General features: G+C 41.8%; 2 protein-coding genes across 3 annotated transcripts in view; both read left to right on the top strand.

The window, feature by feature from the left end:
- The window catches only part of LOC144682622 (PI-PLC X domain-containing protein 1-like), a 705325-nt gene that overhangs the window by 537555 nt on the left and 148313 nt on the right, over positions 1-19457 (top strand). The window lies entirely within an intron of this gene.
- jade3 (jade family PHD finger 3) overlaps positions 1-19457 on the top strand; it is a 59302-nt gene that overhangs the window by 7779 nt on the left and 32066 nt on the right. For both annotated transcript variants that reach the window (XM_078545108.1, XM_078545109.1), the window contains exons 2-3: positions 18523-18600; positions 18707-18766. In XM_078545108.1, the coding sequence (XP_078401234.1) occupies positions 18718-18766 (49 nt within the window). In that variant the 5' untranslated portion in view covers positions 18523-18600; positions 18707-18717. The remainder of the gene's footprint in view (positions 1-18522; positions 18601-18706; positions 18767-19457) is intronic.

The raw sequence follows: 19457 nt of genomic DNA, 5'->3' as shown, positions 1-19457 counted from the left end.
TCTGGGTCTCTGGATTACTAGTTCAGTGACAATACCATGGTGCCACTGCCTCCCCTCCGCCTGGATGAGTGCAGCTCCAATAGAACTTGAAACTTGACACCATCCAAGGAAAATTATGACAAAACAAAAACAAAAATACCTGGAAAAACTCAGCAGGTCTGGCAGCATCTGCGGATAGGAGCACAGTTAACGTTTCGAGTCTGAATGACCCTTCAACAGAACAGTTCTGTTGAAGGGTCATTTGGACTTGAAACGTTAACTGTGCTCCTATCCACAGATGCTGCCAGACCTGCTGAGTTTTTCCAGGTATTTTTGTTTTTGTTTTGGATTTCCAGCATCCGCAGTCTTTTGCTTTTATCTTAAGGAAAATAATGACCTGTGTTTCTTAAAAGCTTATCCTTGTGCTTGGCATCAAACTTAATCAATTTGGGTAATGGAGTACAAAGCTGCATCTCGCCATTCTTTAGAGCAACGTGTTTGTATATGAGTGTGTGTAAATTGAGTTTCCTAGACAACCTTGTCTGTTTTAAGAAGTCAAGTAAATGTTTTACTTGCAACTGAGGAGGTCTCACTAATGAGTATAAACTACATTCCTTTTAACAGTTAACAAAAACCCATATACTTAGTTGCAAGGAACAAGGATTCAAATTAAATCTATTTAATTCTACATATATTAATCTCTGTCCTTCACCCAAAATTGATAATTGTGCCTTCAGTGGGCTCGGCCCCTGAAATTCCCTGTCTATGTCTCTCCAACTCCCTTTCCTTAAAGACCTACCTTAGAGCTCATTTGGTAACCCCCTCCGAATATCTCCTCCCTTGGCTGCGTAAAGCACTGAGAAATGTTTCTCTACGTTGACAGCTTTATGTAAATGCAAGTTTTTGACAGTGTAATTATTATTGTGTATTGATGTTCCTGCAAATCAACTCAGTGCTGATCCTTTTCTGACACTTCAAGATTCATTTTACGCTGCAGGAAGGAATTCCTGTCTGGCCAGCTTAGATAAGATAATTAAATGGGATGTGGGCATTGCTGCCAAGGCTGGTAACCATTGTCCCTCCCCTGTTGAGAAGAAGGTGCTGGACCCTATTCTTGAACCACTGCTGTCCATGTGAAGGAGGGACTCCAACAATGCAGTTAGGTAGGGAGTTCCAATATTTTAACTGAGCAACAATGAAGAAATTGTGTTATGGTGTGTGACTTGGAGGGGAGTTTTGGAACTGCTGTTCCCATCCATCCGCTGTCCTTCCAGATTGTAGAGGTTTCTCGTTGGAAGCCGCTTCCAAGGAAGCGTTAGCAAGTTGCTGAAGTGCATTCTGTATACAGTGCAGTCATGTTGTCTGTCCTTCACTTATTGTAAGCTTCCCACACCTCCCCAAATCATTCGTCCATAATACACTTGCATTTAGTTTTTTTTGTCTGTCTTTTGATTTTGGAATTATAAATTTTGTAATGTGTATATTTTTAAACGTTCTGAATATTTTTTTTGTTAATTTATTTCTTGCATTATTCAGGAAAAACCATCATGTATTTTAATTAACAGTTTCACTGGTAAACTGAGGTAGTTACCACTGACCTGGTTGCATTTTTTTCTACTCTGCTGCCTGTGATTGCTGGCTTTGGAAAAAGGATCATTGCACTTTAGGAGTGAAATTTGTCATAAAAACAGAAAGCCCATGATGAGATGCCAGTGATGACTGGATGCTGATATCTTTAACAATTTGAGAAACTTTCATGACTCGGAACCAAGTTGCTGCCTGGTGTTATTTAACAATCCAGAGTTGCATTCCAAGTTTGCATTTCTGATACATTTCAGGTAATTGACTGTAGCAGGGTGGCAGCAAGAGTGCTGTGAGTGGTCTTAGTGCTCCTGAGTTGTAGAGGGGAGGGGTGAGGTGTGGGAGCAACCACAGCATCTCTTGATTTTTGTCCACTGACTTGGAAAATGCCGCATTGTGAACTTGGGCGGTGTCAGATAGATCTTGAGCTATGGTGACATTCATGGTTGAATAGCCTAGTAACTTGAGAAATGATCACTTAGATGAGTTAATGGAGGACTATCAGCTTCCATGGATACTGAACCCAGGAAAAAGTTTTAGGAGAGGAAAGAAGTTGGACTGTGATTTCTATTTCTTCCTTAAATTGGAGAATCAGAGAGCATTTACTAGCCAGGTAAATTTTATGTTGTGCTAAAAGTCAGTCATTGCACAGCTGCTGTAATAAATTTATTTTTTGACCATGGTTATTAGCTCACTTCAAATGTTCATAGAATCATGAATAGTACTGATGGGGGCTGCCAATTGGTCCAAAAGTCTGCACAGACTTTATTGCATCAAGTACAGGAGAACAAAGTTAAATTAAACATTTACAGATACTGGTTAGGCCTCAGCTAGAGTATTGTGTCCAATTTTGGGTGTTTGGGAAGGATGTCAAAACTTGGAAACAGTGCAGAGGAGATTTACTGGAATGATACCAGGGGTGAGGGATGTCAGTTAGCTGGGGCAGCTGAGATTGTTTTTCCTTAGAGCAGAGAAGGTTGTTGGGAGATTTAATAGAGGTATTCAAAATCATGAAGGGTTTTGATAGAGCAAATAAGGGGATAACTGTTTCTACTGACTGAAGGGTAAGTAACCAGAAGACTTGGCTTTAAGGTAATTGGCAAAAAGGAATTAGTAACATGGGAACAGGAGTAGGCCATTTGGCCACTTGAGCCTGTTACGCCATAGAATGAGATCACAGCTAATCTGTATCCCAAGGCTTGGTTCCATATCCCTTAATACCCTTGGCTGGCAAAAATCTATCAATCTCAATTTTGGATAAATGCCTGAAGGGGAGGAAATGGCAGGACAAGGGCGTGGGACTAATTGGATAGCTCTTTCTGATACAAGCACAATAGGCACAATGACCTCCTCTTATGTAAGATTTTATGATTCTAATTGTAGACAGTTAAGCTCACAGGCAGCCAAATTGGCCCTCTTATAGTTTATTATACAGATGAGCCCTCTTAAATTTAATTGAGGCTTTAGATCAGAACTGATGGCAGTGAACTTTTGATAGTTTTTAACAACTTACGTTACTCTAACACTAAAACGTTCCAAGGTACTTCCCAGGAGCATCATAAAACAAAGTATAACCACATGAGATTAATCCAAGAGTAGCCTCTCTTATCTCGATTCTTCCTGGGGCAGCGGGGAGCTGGTGTAAGTAGAAAACAATGTTATCGTTAAGCTTTCAGTGAAACACATGTGAAATTTTGATGCTATGCCCACTTGAACTGTGAAAAGTGGCCAGGATTGCAATGATAAATTTTGTCCTTGCATCTTTTGGTTGCCTGGGGAGGGAAACTGTTTTAATTCTAGGGTGAAGAATTGATGGTTTCAGGTTAGTTATTCATTGTTACTGGTCACAGGAATTTGAATTAAACAGTTTTATAACACTCTTCGCTTAAATACTCTCCCCCTTCCATAGTGTGTTGTTACTGATGTCTGCTAAATAACAATTTTGCTGGCCAGGAAGGGGATAATAGCATTGTTAGAAAATGTTTAGTTTGTGATCATTTGGTTCTATGAATGTAGTTGTAATGACAATAATTATGGAAAAAAAAAATCAGTGTCAACATACGCACCCATGAGGCACTGTGCACCAACAGCAGCAGCAGGATTGTATTCTACTGCAGTTTATAAACTTGTGGCCTCTACCATTACCTGGGGATCAAACCTGGTTCAATGATGTCTCTGGAAGAGCATACCATGAGCAGTATCAGGTATACCTAAAAATGATATACCAACCTAATGAGGTTACAACAAAGGACTACATGCATACTATATGGTGGAAGCAGCATGCTGTAGACAGAGCTAAACAATCATGCGACCAACAGATCAGTAATTGGAAGTGGTGACTCCACAAACATCCTCGCCATCAATGATGGTGGAGCCCAGCATCTGAGTACAAAAGACGAGGCTGAAGTATTTGCACCCATCTTCAGCCAGAACTACTGAATGGATGTTCCATCTCAGCCTCCTGAGATCCCACCATGATAGATGCCAGTCTCTAGCCAATTCAGTTCACTCCATGAGAAAGGAAGAAATAGCTGAGTGTACTGGATACTACAACATTCCGGCTGTAGTCCTGAAAACATGTGCTTCAGATCCCACTGAGCTCCAAGCCATTCTGTTCCAGTTCAGCTACTCTGGAAAATTGCCCAGGTTTGTCCTGTACACAAAAAGCAGGCTAAATCCCATCTAGCCTTTTATTGTGCCATCAGTCTACTCTCAATCATCGTCAAAGTAATGGGAGGTGTCATTGACAATGCTATTTGAGTGGCACTTACTCACCAATAACCTGCTCACCAATTTCCAGCATTGGGTTCCAGCAGGACCACTTGGCTCCAGATCTCATTGCAGCTTTGGTCAAAACAGAGACAAAAGAGCTGAATTCCAGAAGTGAAGCGAGAGTGACTGCCATTGATATCAAGGCAATATTTTAGTGAGTGTGGCATCAAGGAGCCCTAGCAAAATGGAAGTCATTGTGAATCAAGGGGAATACTCTCCACTGGCTGGTGTTGTGCCTAGCATAAAGGAAAGTGGTTGTGGTTTTTGGAGGTCAATCGTCTTGCCTTCAGGCTGTTGCTGCAGGAATTCCTCAGAGCAGTGTCCTCGGCCCAACCAATTTTAACTGTTTCATCAATGACCTTTCCTCTATTATAAGGTCAGAGGTGAGGATGTTTGCTGATGATTGCAGTGTGTTCAGTACATTCTCAACACCTCATGAAGTAGTCAATACCTACAAGCAGCAAGACCTGGATAACATTGAGTGGATAACTGCTTAGTGGCAAGTAACATTTGTGGCACAAAAGTGCTGGGAAATAACTGTTACCAACATGAGAGAATCTGATTATCTCCCCATGATGTTCATTGGCATTACCATCACTGAATCCCGCCACACCGCCCCCAACCATCAACATCCTTAGGGTAACCATTGGCTCAGCTGAACCAGCCATAAGTACTGGATTAGAAGCAGGCCAGACACTGGATATTCTGTGGCATTTAAAGGGATATTTCTAAATACTCAGAATAGATGCATTACGGCGAGAAAGAAAAATTCCAAAGGGCGGATCCACCACCCGTGGTTAACTAAAAAAGCTAAAGAGCATAAAAAAGCATATGATTGTGCAAGAATGGGTGGCAGGTCAGAAGACTGGGCAGATTATAAAGAACAAAGAAAGACCAAAAGATTAATAAGGAGGGAATAAGTAGAGTACGAGAGAAATGGTAAGCGTTTCTATAGGTATTTAAATAAAAGAGTTAACAAAGTGAGCATTAGCCCTGTAGCAAGCGAGTCTGGGGAATTAATACTGCAAAATAAGGAGATGACAGATGACTTGAACAGGTATTTTGTATTCGTCTTCACTATAGAGGATACAAGTAACATCCCAGAAATGGCTGGAAATCAGGAATTGGAAGGGAGGGCAGAACTCAGGAAAATTACAATCATTAGGGAAGAGGTACTTATCAAATTGTTGGAGCTGAGGGCTGGCAAATCCCTGGGTATGTTAAACTTCACCCAGCGTCTTAAAAGAAGTGGCTAGTGAGTTTGTTGATGCATTGGTTTTAATTTTCCAAAATTCCCTAGATTCGTGGAAGGTTCCATTAGATTGGAAAATTAGAAATTGTAACTCCTTTATTTAGAAAGGGAGGAAGACAGGAAACTACAGGTCAGCTAGCTTAACATCTGTCTTAGAGAAAATGTTAGAAGCTGTTTTTTTAATTCCCTCATTATTGGCTAGGCCAGCATTTATTGCCAATCCATAATTGTCCTCGAAAAGGTGGTGGTGAGCTGCCTTGAATGCAGCAGTTCATGTGTGCAGCTACACCCACAATGCTGTTAGGGAGGGGGTTCCAAGATTTTGACCCAGCAACAGTGAAGGAATGGTGATTTATTTCCAAGTCAGGATGGTATGTGGCTTGGAGGGGAACTTGCAGGTGGTGATGTTCCCATGTACTTGCTATCCTTGTCCTTCTAGGTGTCAGAGGTCACGGTTTGGAAGGTGCTATTTAAGGAGCCATGATAAATTCCTGTAGTGCATCTTGTAGATGGTGTACACTGCTGCCACATGGGCATCGTTGGTGGAGGGAGTGAATGTTGTGAATGGGGTGCCAATCAAGTGGGCTGCGTTATTCTGGGTGGTGTCAAGCTTCTTGAGTGTTGTTGGAGCTGCACTCATCCTTGGAAGTGGAGAGCATTCCATCACACTCCTTACTTGTGACTTGTAGATGGTGGAGGTGCTTTGGGGAGTCAGGAGGTGATTACCCACTGCAGGATTCCTAGCCTCTGACCTGCTTTTGTAGCCACAGTATTTATATGGCTAGTCCAGTTCAGTTTCTGGTCAATAGTAACCCCCAGAATGTTAATAGTGGGGTATTCAGCGATTGCAATGCCATTGAACAGCAAGGGGCGATGGTTGGATTCTCTCTTGTTAGAGATGGTCATTGCCTGACACTTCTGTGGCGTGAGTTACCTGCCACTTATCAACCCAAGCCTGGATATTTTTCAGATCTTGTTGCATTTGAACATGGACTGCTTCAGTATCCGAGGAGTCGTGAATGTAACAGAACAATGTGCAACCATCATTTCTGACCTTTTATGATTGAAGGAAGGTCATTAATGAAGCAGCTGAAGACCTTTTGGCCTAGAACACTACCCTGAGGAACTCCTTGCAGTGATGTGCTGAAACTGAGATGATTGACCTCCAATAGCCACAACCATTTTCCTTTGTGGTAGGCATGACTGCAACCAGCGACGAGCTTTCCTCCTGATTCCCATTGATTCCAGTTTTGCTAGGGCTCCTTGATGCCATACTCAGTCAAACGCTGCCTTGATATCAAAGGCAGTAACTCTTGCCTCAACTCTGGAATTGAGCTCTTTTGTCTATGTTGGAACCAAGGCTGTAATGAGGTCAGGAGCTGCGTGATCCTGGCGGAACCCAAACTGAGCATCATTGAGCAGGTTATTGCCAAGCAAATGCTGCTTGATAGCACTGTTGATGACCCATTCCGCTACTTTACTGGTGAGTCGACTGATGGGGGGGGTAATTGGCTGTTGGATTTGTCCTGCTTTTTGTGTTTGGGATGTACCTGCGCAATTTTTCGCATTGCTAGGTAGATGCCAGTGTTGTAGCTTGGCTACGGGTGCGGCAAGTCCTGGAGCACAAGCCTTCAGTACTATTGCTGGAATATTGTCTGGGCCCATAGCCTTTGCAATATCCAGTGCCATCAGCTGTTTCTTGATATCACGTGGAGTGAATCGAATTGGCTTAAGACTGGCATCTGTGATGTCGGTGACCTCCAGAGGAGGCCGAGATGGATCACCTACTTGGCACTTCTGGCTGAAGATTGTTGCAAATGCTTCAATCTTATCTTTTGCACTGATGTGTTGGGCTCCCCCATCATTGAGGATGGGGATATTTCTGAACCCTCCTACTCCAGTGAGTTGTTTAATTGTCCATGACCATTCATTACTGGATGTGGCAGGACTGCAGAGCTTGGATCCGATCCGTTGGTTGTGGGATCTCTTTCTATCACTTGCTGTTTGGCACACAAATAGTCCTGTGTTGTAGCTTGACCACATTTTTGTTGACACCTCATTTTTAGGTATGCCTGGCACTGCTCCTGGCATGCCCCCCTGCACTCTTAATTGAACCAGTGTTGACTCCCTGACTTGGTGGAAATGGTAGAGTTGGGGATATGGTGGGCCATGAGGTTATAGATTGTGATTGTATACAATTCTGCAGCTGCTGATGGCCCACAGTGCCTCATGGATGTTCAGTCTTGAGTTGCTATATCTGTTTGAAGTCTATCCTGCTGAGCATGGTGTAGTGTCTCACAACACGATGGAGGGTATCCTAAATGTGAAGACGGGACCTCATCTCCACAAGGACTGTGCAGTGGTTACGCCTGCCGATTCTGTCATGGACAAATGCATCTGTGGCAGGCAGATTGGTGAGGATGAGGTCAAAAATGTTTTTCCCTCTTTGCTTCTCTCATCACCTGCCACAGTACCAGTCTAGTGGCTATGTCCTTTAGGGCTCAGTCAGCAGCTGTGCTACTGAGCCACTCTTGGTGATGGACATTGAAGCCCCCACCCAGAGTATATTCTGTGCCCATGCCTCCCTCAGTGCCTCTTCCAAGTGGTATTCAACATGGAAGAGTACTGATTCATCAGCTGAGGGGGGCAGGTGTGGTATGTGGCAATCAGCAGGCCGTTTCCTTGCCCAGGTTTGCCCTGATTTCAAGAAACTTCTTGGGGTCTGGAGTCGATGTTGAGGACTCCCAGGGCATTCCCTCCTGACTATATATACCACTCTGCTGCCACCTCTGCAGGGTCTATCCTGCCGATGGGACAGGACAACCTTGGTGATGATGGTAAACAAAAACAGAAATACCTGGAAAAACTCAGCAGGTCTGGCAGCATCGGCGGAGAAGAGCAAAGTGAGGGACTCGAAACGTCAACTTTGCTCTTCTCCGCCGATGCTGCCAGACCTGCTGAGTTTTTCCAGGTATTTCTGTTTTTGTTTTGGATTTCCAGCATCCGCAGTTTTTTGTTTTTATCTTGGTGATGATGGTATCTGGGACACTATCTGTAAGGTACGAAATTATTATTAAAGATGTGAAATCCTGTTTAGCCATTTTATTGGCATTCTTTGAAGAGCTTGCATGTGCTGTGGATAAAGGGGAACCGGTGGATGTACTATCCTTAGATTTCTAGAAGGCATTTGATAAGGTTCCACATCAAAGGTTATTGCGGGTAACATATTGGCATGGATAGAAAATTGGCTAGCTAACAGGAGACAGAGTAGGCGTAAATGGGCCTTTTTCTGGTTGGCAGGATGTAATGTACCACAGGGATCAGTGCTGGGGCCTTGACTTTTTACAATTTATATAAATGACTTGGAGGAAGGGACCGAAGGTAATGTTGCTAAATTTGATGACACTAAGAAAGGCAGTAAAGTAAGTTATGAAGAGGACATAAGGAGGCTACAAAGGGACATAGGTTATGAGTGGGCAAAAACCTAGCAAATGGAGCACAATGTGGGAAAATGTGAAATTGTCCATTTTGGCAGGAATAATAAAGAAGAAGCATATTATCTAAATGGTGAGAGGTTGCAGAGCTCTGAGGTGCAGAGGGATTTGGGTGTCCTAGTGCTTGAATCCCAAAAGGCTAGAATGCAGGTACAGCAAGTAATTAGGAAAGCTAATAGAATGTTATCTTTTATTGCAAGGGGAATGGAATATAAAAGTAGGGAGGTTATGCTTCAGTTGTAGAAGATACTGGTGAGACCACAAAATCTGGAGCACTGTGTACAGTATTGCTCTCCATATTTAAGGAAGGTTGTAAATGTGCGGGAGGCAGTTCAGACAAGGTTTATGTGACTAATACCAGGAATGGGTAGGTTGTCTTATGAGGAAAGGTTGGACAGGCTATGCTTGTATCCGCTGGAGTTTAGAAGAATAAGATGCGACTTGATTGAAACCTTTAAGATCCTGACGGTTCTTGACAGGGTGGATGTGGAGGGAATGTTTCCTCTTGTCAGAGAATCTAGAACTCGGGATCGCTCCTTAAAAATAAGGGGTCGCCCATTTAAGACAGATGAGGAGAAATTTTTTCCTCAGAGGGTAGTGGATAAATGGAATCCTTTCCTCAAAAGACAGTGGAAGCAGAGTCTTTGAATATTTTAAAGGCAGAGGTAGATAGATTCTTGAGAAACAAGAGAGCGAAAGGTTATTGGTAGGTGGGAGGTTACAATCAGATCAGCCATGATCTTATTGAATGGCTGAGCGAGCTTGAGGGGCCAAGTGGCCTACTCCTGTTCCTAATTCATATGTTCGTATGGAGGGATTGGTCTATATGTTTACTGATACTGAAAGTTGTGCGAGTGTTAGTGTAGAGTAGAACAAATCTTAGCAACCAAATTTAGATCCGCTGGGGGAGTTGCCAAACTGGCAAATGGAATTTAACCTAACTAAGTAAAGTTTTTGCATTTGAACAGAAGCAACACTAAGCACACTTGAACTTCTCATGGAATAAAACTGGATTACTTGAGAAAAGGATCTTGCTGTTATAGTTCATAATTCTTTAAAGGTTTATGACCAATGCCCAGAAACTGTAGCCAAAGCAAATAAGGTGTTAGGTTGTATTAATAGGACTATTCAATATAAAACAGTGCACCATTTTGTTCTCTACGACCTTGGTTAGACTGCATTTAGAATACTGTCTCTAGTTTTGGTGGTCTCACATAGTGGGTGATATAGAAGCTATGCAAAAGGTTTGGGCAAGGCGCAGGCCAGAGTAAAATCATAGTTATTCATGAAAAGAAAAACTGGATCTATTCACTCTAGAGATGTGTAGAAAGATGCTTAAGGTCCCTTATGGACTATGGTTAATTATCTTGCCTTATGCTGAAATTATCCAAGGATATGACCTAGATAATAGATCAGGGGTCATGTGTATATGTACTGTAAGTATTAAAGGTTGGCCATATCTTAGGAAATTCCTCTTTACAGAGGATCTTTTATTACTAGTTGCTGGCTGATGCAGTGAGTACTTATCTGCAAACCTTCAGTAGAAAGCTGGACCGGTTCCTAGCCGGGCTGAAGCACAAGTCTCAGGTAGTTGAAATACCCATCAATATAACCCTGATCAATGTGATGATCTGGACTAATTTTTCAACATCTAAGGGTGTCTGAGATGAATACTTGCAAGTAAAAGTTGAGAAGCTTTATACTGCTCCAGACTTTTGATGTTTGCGCATGGTGGATAATGTGGATGTAGCATTTTTCGTGGCTGGAAATTCTTGTTTTGCAGGGGCTGAAGGAGCATGGAAAGCTCCCACAAGTGCTTACGTTGTTTATGCAGTTCAGTTATTGGTTATGTAATCCATAGCTATAGGGACTTACCCTCCTGATTCTGAATTGGAAGCAGTTTTACTATTCTTAGTCTATCCTTTTTGCTTCCCTGAACTTTGCGTGCTGTTTACCTGTTACATTACTGGAGGCATGCTTTCTGTGGATGTGAAATTGTCCAAGTATCTCCAACTAAAAATTCCTTGAATATGAGTGATTTCAAATACTAGGTTAATGTTTGATTTCTTACCATTGCAAGGAGAAACTAGCATCCTGACTGCTATACAATTAATCTGATTTTCAACTAAGTAAATTGAGGGGAAAAAAAACCCCTCCATTTCACATGAAGGTGCAGGGGTGTACTTTCATGACTGTTCTCCAGTAACTTGAGCACTGTTCATTTTTGAGCATCGGTACTGAATATGTGTGGGATACTCGTGGATCATCATGGGCTAACTCAGTACTATCCAACTTGATGTCTCCACATGCCCATTTTCTATAGCAGGAAGTTGAGGCTGATCCCAGCTGCTTCCCCGTCTGAGGTCAAATTAACTTGGCATTGCTCTACAGAGACTTTGTTGACTGGGCCCTCAGGGAACTAAATCTGCTTTTAAACGTTTTCTTTATGTAAAATGCAAAGGAGTGCATATAATACAGACCATTTTTTTGATCTATATAAATCCAACCTTGAAAATGTCCATGTCTTTGTTCAGAATGATTACTCATTGAGCCTGTACTGGCATTTGCAGGTCTAGGTCTGCGAAAGTTGAGTGAAGACATTGTGCTTGGCTGAAATGTCCCACCAGAATACGGTCAGCTGGTGATCACTCTGGTTTACGTTTGTGAACAGCGGCCAAGACAAATGCTGGCACTTGCAGATTCGTATTGCAGCATGAAATAATCTGCTCAGAGGAGATGGGTGGTTAATCCAAGGATCTGTCTGCCCCTTCATGTGAATGTAAAAATCCAGTGGTGCCATTTCATAGAAGAGCAGGGGTGTTCTTCCCGGGGTCCCTCAATCAATATCACAAAACAATTTTCCTGGTCATTATCTCATTGCTGTTTGTGGGAGTTTGCTGTGTGCAAATTAGCTGCTACAATAGTGATTACACTTCAAGAGTACTTCACTGCTATAAATGCTTTGGTATGTCCTGAGGCCCTTTTTATATTTGCCACTCATCGGCCCACCACACCAACCGATGTGCAGAGCTCTTAAAAGTTTCTTTGCCTGTTTCCTATTGCTTCCAACCTGCCCAATTCAGTATAATTTGAAAGTTTTAGTATTTTGTTCTCCATCTAGCAGTGAGTGGCCTTAGCACTGAGTCACATGGCACTAGTTGAGGTTGTACCATTCATAATTGCATTTTGTTTACTTTGGGTTAGACAGTTTCAATCCAGAAGCTTATTTCCCATTCCATGCTTTCCTATGCTTGTGTGATATGGTATCAAAATTCTTGCTGAAATCTAAATAGAATTTATGTTGTCAACGCAGCCTTTCATTTCTTTGAAGATCCTGGTAAATTTATTGTGCACAACTTTTTCGTAACCCGGTCTCTCATAATGAATCATTTCATATTTTCAGCTTCATCTGTTATATGGCAAGTCATTCAATCACCTGGGTAGATCTTAGTGTCCCATTTCATTGATGAAATGCAATTTCATTGTTTTTGAATGAGTCCGTGCTTTTTCCCTCCACTATTGTAACTGGAAGTCCATTCCATGTGTTGACCACTCTCTTTTCTAGTTTGAACCCATGGCTTCTTGTTGTACTCTGCATTTGTAGAGTTGTAGTCATTACCCATTTGCATTTAGCTTTTTCATGTCCTTAACTATCTTTCATATACTTGTAAAAGGCTATCTCAGATACATTTGTTTTAAATGAGAAGGCCGCTCCTCTCCGGTCTGTATCTTTAATTCAGACATCCGAACTGATATCAGCCCTGTAGCTCTTTTCTGCATTCCCTTCAGTATCAGAATCTGTTTTGCTTCTTGGCAACCAGAACTCAACACAGTATTCAAGATGTGGTGTCATCAGAGCACTGTATACTTTGACCACAACTTGCATGATTAGTATTCTACTGTTTGATATAGGATTTAGTATAATTTTGGCTTTGTTTGCTGCTGTGCATTGGCTGGACGTGTTGAGCATCAAGTCTACTAAAACTTAAGGCCTCCTTCAGTTCCTTCCTTGGCTATTTAAGCACCACTTATGGAACATGTGTGATGCATGTTTTGCTTTCCAAGTGGCACACTTCCTACCAATCCGCTTTAAACGTCATCTGTTATTATTCTGATCATATACATTTTTTCCCAGACTGTAATTTCTGTGATACCTCCTTCGATTCCACTCCCCAATTTTTTATTATCTGCAGTGTGACTGACTAACTTTGAATTTCTGAACCCAAGTTATTGGTAAACATTAGAAACAGTAATGGTGGTCCCAAAACTGACCCCTTGGGCATGTCACACAGAAGAACTCCAAAATAACATTACTAACAATTATCCTGTGAATATTTCATTTGTTTGATGTGATTTTGTACCATTGCTTTCATATTGGCTTTGTGCCATTCTAGGGCTGACAGCTTTTAAAGTGCTAATCTTGTAAAGCTGACAAAAACACTAAAATTATTGGACACTTGCCTGAAGAAAAAGATGCTGTTGAAGCTTTTCTTCTAATGCTCATCAGGGCTGTTCGCAAGAATGCCAGTAGTAAAGGAAACAACAATTTATACTGTGAGAAGAAAGTACTGATTCGTTGGCAGGTGGCCTCTGGTAGAAGTGTTGCCATGGAGAATGCACCATGGCTTAACTTCCCCGTGAGTTGAATTATGTTGTTATCCCGAATTTGATCTTTGTTGTACTTCAGTCTCAGGTATACAAATAGTTGTTCTGTAGTATAGAATGAGTATTGCTGAAAAAAGAGACATGCTGTTGAAGCTTTTCATCTTGCACTCATCAGAACAATTTGTAAGAATACCAATAGTAAAGGGAACAACGACTTATACTGCATGAGAAGAAACAACATACTTCAACTTGTGGGCAAGTTAAGCCCTGGTGCATTCCCTTTGGCAAAGCCTCACCAGAGGCCAACCAATCAGCACTCTCTTCTCATTAGCAGATTTCTCAGCTAGTACATCAAGAAATGACTGTTGAGGTGTCAGCTGTGGCTCAGTTCATAGCACCCTCGCCTTTGAATCAGAGGGTTGTGGGTTCATGTCCCACTCCCGGAAACCAAGAACTGTGATTGTACTCGAAAGAGTTGCAATCTGTGACTGTTGATAACTCGAAAGAAAGAAATGACTGTTCCATTTCAAAGATGAATTTGAGTGCAACCCAGTAAGACCTGTAAGGAGATTATTAAGTGTAGCTGCGGATTTAAATATAGCAAACATATGACTCACATATCGGAAATATGCAAGGGGTAGGATGTTAGGTGTCACTCCATCGAAGACACATTTCTCTTGGAACCCAACAAGATGTTTGCAAGAGCTGGACCTAGAGGGGGGATCCATGGCAACAGCATCTATTTGTGCATACATTGTGTTATTAAAATTGAACTCAACTGTGCGAGTTGCTGAGTTCATGAGTTCAATGAATACTGATTAGACATGATTACCTGATTGGACAACATTTGCTAAATAGTCCTCAGTGTGTTAAGAATTACGCTGACAATGAATTTAAGGTGGTCAGTCTGGCTTGCAGTGTGGTGCATTTGCATGCACTGGAAGCTACGTATATTAATACACAGGGCCCTGTTCTTTGCAAACGGAAAAAACATGTACACACATTTCACCTGTTTCAGTTGAACAAAATAAGTGACAGCCAATCATTGACTCATTCCTCAGGGCAATGCCTTAACCAATCAGGGCAAGCTGCCTGGTTTCAATTTCAAACAATGCTAGCCAGTTAACTGTCAGTCATCATCACTGGTGCATTCTCCATGGCAACACCTCTGAGTCCACTTGCCAACCAATCAGCACTCTCTTCACATACAGTATAAATTGTTGTTTTCCCCTTATATTGGTATTCTTGCGAAGCACCTGAGAAGTGCAAGATGAAAAGCTTTGACATGTCACTTTTTTCAGCAATACTAAAGTACAATCAAACAACTAAAATCAACTATGTTCCAATCTCCCGGAATGACTAAGCCTAGATATCCTCAGTTTTTTAAATCAATGGAACATTGGCATTCCAAGATGAGATAAGACTATGGCCCATCTATTTTGTTTTCTACCATGCTGGTAGTCGCATGATACAGTGATAGTGAGTTGTGTGCTAATCATGGTAATCTGATGGCCTACAACAGATCCAGGCATGTGGAAAAATCCCCCAGTGGTGGAGCACTTTGGGGACCAGATACTGTATAGCAAAATATTTTGTGAAAGAAATCTAGTTTGCATTTGACTTGCACGGTCGCCACAGGATAAATTGGAACGGTTCGTCATGATCTACATCATCTAATCCCTTTAGAATCCGAGAAACAGAAATCGTGTCACCTCTCAGCCTTCTCTTCTGCAGAGAGAGCATGCTGCCTATGTAATAGCTCACCCAGGATCCAATCCCTCTATCCGCTCACATCATTCTGGTCGCCCGCCCCTGTATCCTTTCTATGCTGTGGCTACCAGTATTGCATGCCGTATTCAAAGTGCGGCCACACCAATTATTTACAAAGTGGGATTACTTCAGTATTTCGGCTCAATATTCACCTTTTAATTTGCTTTGCTCACCACCACTGATCTTTTGTTTCAATAGCTTCAATTTAGTCAGTCAGAAACCCCAGATCTCTTTCAATTTCCAAGAACATTATTATTTAAATGTAACAAAAATAGTCCCTTCTCACATTTAGCCCCATGTGAAGCACTTTGCATTTTTCTATGTTGAAATTCATCTACCACCTGTTTGCTCAATTTCCAAGTATATTCAAATCCTCCTGTAAGCTTAGCCTGTTCAACTTTGAGGTTTTCAACCTTCACTAGCTTTGTATCATCTGCACATTTAACCACAATGCTCTTTTATTTAATAACTTCAAACAGCCTATGCAACCCCACTGGTAATGTTCCCCAATTCCTCTCGCCCTCTTGATTCTATTATGTATCCATTGTGTGGTATTTTTATTGATTCCCACTACCTTTATTTTCAGTACCAGCCTTTGGAGAGCAACTGTATCAAAGCCCTGATGAAATCCAAGTACACCGCATCGCTGCTTTCCATTTGTCATGCCCTCAGAGAAAACCAAGAAGTTAGATTGGCAAGATCTTTCCTTCATGAACCCATATCTAGACCAAAATAAAAGATGACCAATGCTCCATGATCTTCTATTTAGATAGAATTTGTGTTTCCATAACTTCCATACACTCACTTGTGATTATCATATGTAGTGTACCAGCACTATTGTACAGCTGCTTCTGATTGTGTCTTTTAAGATAGTACAAATAAACTTGAGTGCCACAGCAAATCAGGTTCTTTAAATTATATAACTATCAATTTCACTATGTGTATCATTCTCTGGCATATAATTTCCAGAGTCATTTTTGCACCTTATTTTTTTAAGTAAGAATAAAGTCTGACTTCCTCCAGTCCTTTGAACCTCTCCAGTCTTTAGTGATCTCACAGTTTTGCTTGAACCAGTAAGTAAACCCATAAATAACTCTGTGGCAGTGAACGTTATTTAATTTTTGAGCCCAGTTTGCTTCTATTTAAATACTGTATGTAGCCTTTATTAAACTACAGATGTACATCATCCCTTGAATTTTATAATTTCAGTGCAGGTTAATGTCTCTTCATCTGCAACCTGCTCTTGTTAGGTCTCTTAATGTGTCCTGAAACTCATGTATAGGCAACTGTGCAACCCTTTGAAAACACGGCAAGAGTGCCAAAGACCTCTTGTAAGCAGCTTGGGCTTTCACATTATCATTATTATAAGGAAGTTAACTGCCACTTCCCCGATGAACTGTACTAGACCTTTTTTGTTCAGTAGCAAATATTCTTGTTTCAAAATTGTCTGCAATTTTTTTTTCTTGTATAGCCTATCGTCCTTGAAAAAATAATCTTCCCCTACACCTTCTACCAATTATGAAATAGAATATCAGAGCTCCGGAGCATTTTAAAAAAAATATTTCATGGGATGTGGGCTTTGCTGGCTAGGCTGGCATTTTTATTGCCCTTGAGAAGGTGGTGAGCTGCAGCCTTCAGCTGCTGCAGTCCATATGGTGTAGGTACACCCACAGTGCTGTTAGGGAGGGAATTCCAGGAGTTCCAGCCACCGTGAAGGAATGGTGATACATTTCCAAGTCAGGAAGGTGTGTGGCTTGGAGGGGAACTTCCAGGCGGTGGTGTTCCCATGCATCTGCTGCCCTTGTCCTTCTAGATGGTAGAGGTTGTGGTTTTGGAAGGTGCTGTCAAAGGATCCTTGGTGAGTTGTTGCAGTGCACCTTGTAGATGGTACACACTGCTACACTGCTGCAACTGGCATTGGTGTTGGAGGTGGTGGATGGGGTACCAATCAAATAAGCTGCTTGTCCTGGATGGTGTTGAGCTTCTTGTGATGTTGGAGCTGCACTCATCCAATTCCATCACACCCCTGACTTGTGCCTTGTAGTTGGTGGCAATGCTTTGGGGAGCCAGGAGGTGAGTTACTCTCTGCAGAATGCTCAGCCTCCGACCTGCTCTTGTAGCCACTGTATTTATATGGCTAGTCGAGTTCAGTTTGTGGTCAGTGGTAATTCCCAGGATGTTGATAGTGGGGGATTCAGCGATGGTAATGCCGTTGAATATCAAGGGGTGATGGTTGGATTCTTTCTTGTTGGAGATGGTCATTGCCTGGCACTTAAGTGGCAACCTAACTTTTGCACCACACATCAGCCCAAGCCTGAATGTTGCTCAGGTCTTTAACCTTTAACTCTTCAGTATTTTGTCTTAATTGTTTTATTTTGATTTTTGCAACAGATCATTAATGACTGTAATCTTTAATATTGAATTTGCAGGGGAACACTTTGATATAACAGTTTTGGAAATAGGTAATATTTGCTGAGTGAAATTTTTACTCCAGGGAGGCAGGTATTGTGCAAATTTGGCTTTTGGTAAACTTGCGTAAGGTGATTTGTAACTGTAAGCCCCATCGTGTATACAAAAATTCCTGGTTTGCAAATGTGAATCTAATATTTATTCTGAACTGTCTTTGTTTTAAAGTCGCTTCAAGGATAGTATCACAGCTGAGCCTTACCCTCGATTGTGTTCTCACTCGAGGTGCCCATATGTGAATTTTCTAGCAAGGGTGACCAGATAATGATTAGGAACCCTGGTTGCTGGCTTTTACTACTTGCGTTTTCCAACCCAGATGTTTTAAGAGAAATTTTACACCCAACCATTTCTTCAGCTCAGCACTAAGTACAGAATTGAATATTGAACCACAGGTATTCTGGTTAGTACTGGTTTGTAGTTTTCTCCTATTAGGCTATCAAATGAGCTAAGGCATTGTTTCAACATTGGACGATGCAAAATACAATGACAATTTTGACTGAGTCACCAAAATCCTTGAAGTACATGCATAAATTCTGAAACTTTAAAGGATATAACATGTTTGCTGAATTAGATTAATGGAACATTTTTCTTTTCCCTTTGCAGAGCTAATTTGTGTGGATGATGGATTCAGCGCATGATCTACAATATTGAATTAGTATGTGCATATACTTAGAATTGATGGTAAGTCAGATTTGCATATTTGAAGATCCTCTGTGCTGTGGGATTAAGTCAATACTGAATTTGATACACTAGAATTGGAAAACTAAACCTCTTCCTTTCATTAAAGGGCATGACAGGATGAAACGCAACAGACATTTGAGCAGCAGTGACAGTTCAGACAATGAGAGTAAGTAAAATGATATTTAACCCCTTCTACCCATGTGCATTTTTTTTTAACCATTCATAGGACGTGGGTGTTGCTGGGTAGGCCAGCATTTATTGTGCATCCCTAATTGCCCTTGAGAGGATGTTGGTGAGCTGTCTTCTTGAACCACTGTAGCCCATGTGCTGTAGGTACACCCACAGTACTGTTAGGGAGCGAGCTCCAGGATTTTGACCTAGTGACAGTGAAGGAACGGTGATATATTTCCAAGTCAGGATGGTGTGTGGCTTGGAAGGGAACTTCCAGGTGGTGGTGTTCCCATGTATCTGCTACCCTTGTCCTTCTAGATGGTAGTGGTTGAGGTTTTGGAAGGTGCTGTCGAAGGAGCCTTGGTGAATTCCTGCAGTGCGTCTTGTCGATGGCATACACTGCTGCCAGTGTGCATCGGTGGTGGAAGGAGTGAATGTTTGTGGATGGGGTGCCAATCAAGTGAGCTGCTTTGTCCTGGATAGTGTCAAGCTTCTTGAGTGCTGTTGGAGCTGCACAAGTGGAGAGTATTCCATCACACTCTTGACCTCTGCCTTGTAGATGGTGGAAAGGCTATGGGGAGTCAGGAGGTGAGTTACTCGCTGCAGAATTCCTAGCCTCTGACCTGCTCTTGTAGCCACAGTATTTATATGCCAATCCAGTCACGAATGGTGCTAAAGATTGTGCA

Source organism: Cetorhinus maximus, chromosome 7 (assembly GCF_964194155.1).
Source record: "Cetorhinus maximus chromosome 7, sCetMax3.hap1.1, whole genome shotgun sequence".
Taxonomy (NCBI): Eukaryota; Metazoa; Chordata; class Chondrichthyes; order Lamniformes; family Cetorhinidae; genus Cetorhinus; species Cetorhinus maximus.
Note: the sequence above shows the minus strand (reverse complement) of the source record. Positions and strands in the feature narration are given on the sequence as shown.